Source organism: Alligator sinensis, unplaced genomic scaffold (genome assembly GCF_000455745.1).
Source record: "Alligator sinensis unplaced genomic scaffold, ASM45574v1 scaffold473_1, whole genome shotgun sequence".
NCBI classification, from domain to species: Eukaryota; Metazoa; Chordata; order Crocodylia; family Alligatoridae; genus Alligator; species Alligator sinensis.
The window spans coordinates 409,769-412,664 of NW_005843025.1; the positions used below are offsets into that span (position 1 = coordinate 409,769).

The 2,896-nt window shown below is 45.5% G+C and overlaps 1 protein-coding gene across 1 annotated transcript in view; it reads right to left on the reverse strand.

Moving 5' to 3' along the window:
- Positions 1 to 2,896, reverse strand: part of LOC102379804 (sodium leak channel non-selective protein-like) — a 74,714-nt gene that overhangs the window by 36,028 nt on the left and 35,790 nt on the right. Inside the window, 2 exon segments of the mRNA XM_025193201.1 lie at positions 2,701 to 2,799; positions 2,885 to 2,896. The exon segment at positions 2,885 to 2,896 is cut by the window's right edge and continues 9 nt beyond it. Coding sequence (XP_025048986.1) covers positions 2,701 to 2,799; positions 2,885 to 2,896 — 111 coding nt within the window.

Sequence of the window (2,896 nt, forward strand, 5' to 3'; positions counted from 1 at the left end):
TTTAAGTCGGCAGGCCCAGATGAGCTCCATCCGAGGGTACTGAAGACACTGGCTGATGTCATTGCACAGCCACTGGCAAGAACATTTGAGCACTTGTGGCGCATGGGCCAGGTCCCGGAGGACTGGAAAAAGGCCAATGTGGTCCCTATTTTCAAGAAGGCGAGGAAGGAGGATTCAAGCAACTATAGGCCAATCAGTCTCACCTCCATCCTTGGTAAAGTCTTTGAAAAGATTACTAAGGCTCATATATGTGAGAGCCCAGCAGGAAATATTATGCTGAGGGGAAACCAGCACGCGTTCATAGCAGGTAGATCATGCCTGACTAATCTAGTCTCTTTTTATGACCGGGTTACAAAACACCTGAATGCAGGAGTAGGGGTAGATTTAATTTACTTAGACTTCAGGAAGGCCTTCAATACGGTATCCCACCCCATACTGGTGAGCAAATTAAGAGGCTGTGACTTGGATGATTACATAGTCCGGTGGCTGGCAAATTGGCTAGAGGGTCGTACCCAGAGAGTGGTGGTGGACGGGTTGGTATCGACCTGGAAGGGCGTGGGCAGTGGGGTCCCGCAGGGCTCGGTCCTTGGACCGATACTCTTCAACATCTTCATCACTGACTTGGACGAGGGAGTGAAGTGTACTCTGCCCAAGTTTGCGGATGATACAAAACTGTGGGGAGAAGTGGACACGCCGGAGGGCAGGGAACAACTACAAGCAGACCTGAACAGGTTGGACAAATGGGCAGACAACAATAGAATACAATTTAACAAGGAGAAATGCAAGGTGCTGCACCTGGGGAGGAAAAATGTCCAGCACACCTACTGCTTAGGAAATTACCTGCTAGGCAGCACGGAAGGGAAAAGGGATCTCGGAGTCCTGGTGGACTCCAAGACGAACATGAGTCGTGAGTGTGACAAAGTCATCAGCAAAGCTAACTGCATTTTATTGTGCATCAGCAGATGCATGACAAACAGAATCAAGGAGGTGATACTTCCCCTCTATCGGGCGCTGGTCAGACCGCAGTTGGAATACTGCGTCCAGTTTTGGGCGCCACACTTCAAGAGGGATGTGGATAACCTGGAGAGGGTCCAGAGAAGGGCCACTCATATGGTTAAGGGCTTGCAGGCCGAGCCCTACGAGGAAAGACTAGGGCACCTGGACCTCTTCAGCCTCCGCAAGAGAAGGTTGAGAGGTGACCTTGTGGCTGCCTATAAATTCATCATGGGGGCACAGAAGGGAATTGGTGAGGCTCTACTCACCAAGGTGCCCCTGGGGGTCACAAGAAATAATGGCCATAAGCAGATTTAGACTGGACATTAGGAAGAACTTCTTCACAGTTAGAGTGGCCAAAATCTGGAATGGGCTCCCAAGGGAGGTGGTGCTCTCCCCTACCCTGGGGATCTTTAAGAGGTGGTTAGATAGGCATCTGGCTGGGGTCATCTGAACCCAGCACACTTTCCTGCCTATGCAGGGGGTCGGACTCAATGATCTATCAAGGTCCCTTCCGACCCTAACATCTATGGATCTATGCATTACAGGCATGTCTCTTGTAAATCAAGGGAAGTGATTCTTCTACTCTTTTCAACACTGGTGAGGCCACAACCTGAAGTACTGTGTCCAGTCTGGGACCCCACACTTCAGAAAGGATGTACACAGATTGGAAAGAGTCCGACACAGAGGAACAAAAATGATTAGAGACTTGGAAATCATGACTTGAGGAAAGGCTGAAAAAGCTATATGTCCCCTTAACCCAGGATCTCTTGAGCATATAGTGACAATATTTCATAGAAGCAGGACATTGGATACTGTGAGTCCCCTGATCTACCCATGTCAGGTTAGGGTGTTAGGTTAAGTGTTGTGTCAGGCTGGACAGTAGTCTTATGTAAAGTTTAGATTATGGTTTGTACAGAATGGTTTGAATAGGAATGATCCTGCCTCAGGCAGGAGATTGAATTAAATGACCTCTGGAGGTCCCTTCGTGCCCTACTTCTCTATGATTCTATGATTAAGTCTGAAGAAGAGAAGGCTGAGGGGGATTTGATAACAGTTGTCAAAGACCTGAAGGGCCATTATAGAGGGTGGAGATAGCTTTTTCTCTGTACCTGTAGGGGACAGGACTAGAAGCAATGGTCTCAGAATGCAGTAGAGGAAATTTAGGTTGGAGACTAGGAAGAACTTTCGGACTATGAGGGTGGTTAAGCAGTGGAACAAGCTACCTAGAGAAGCTGTTGGGAATCTTCATTCTTGGACATTTTCAAGAGCAGGTTAAGCAGACATTTAATTGGGATGATTTAGTCAGGGATGATCTTGCCTTAAGCAGGGGTCTTGCCTAGACCTCTTACAAACATAAAAACAAGCATAGATATATTTTCAGTATGAGTATTAATCTGTACACTTGACTGGTAAGCAAGCTTTCTTTTTAGTTTCAATGCTGGAGAATTAATTGTCCTGTTGTTGTCTACTTTACCCTCTATATGCCACAGCCTGTAAGGAAAAAAGGTGTGTAACTGGAATACGAGCACTGGATACTAAAATAACATGATCCTAAAGCAAGAATGAATTTCTCAAATCGTAACATGCTTATATTAGAAATGCTACATCTTATCTTACATTGCACAGTGTGTGTCATATGACATTTAGAGCTAACAGCAAAGTAAAACTATTTCCATGCATAAGATACAAAAATGCAATCGTTACCTTGTTTTCATTGAAATTAGCAATGACAACTCCAACGAAGAGGGTCAATCCAATCATACAGCCCAAGAATACAAAAACATGAATGTAGATTCCATGGATCTGCATGTATAACAAACATAATTATTCATTTAATCAAATCCCAGTAGGCTCAAAGGGATTCAAAGAATTTAATGCATTTGCTTACCGGCCCTACACG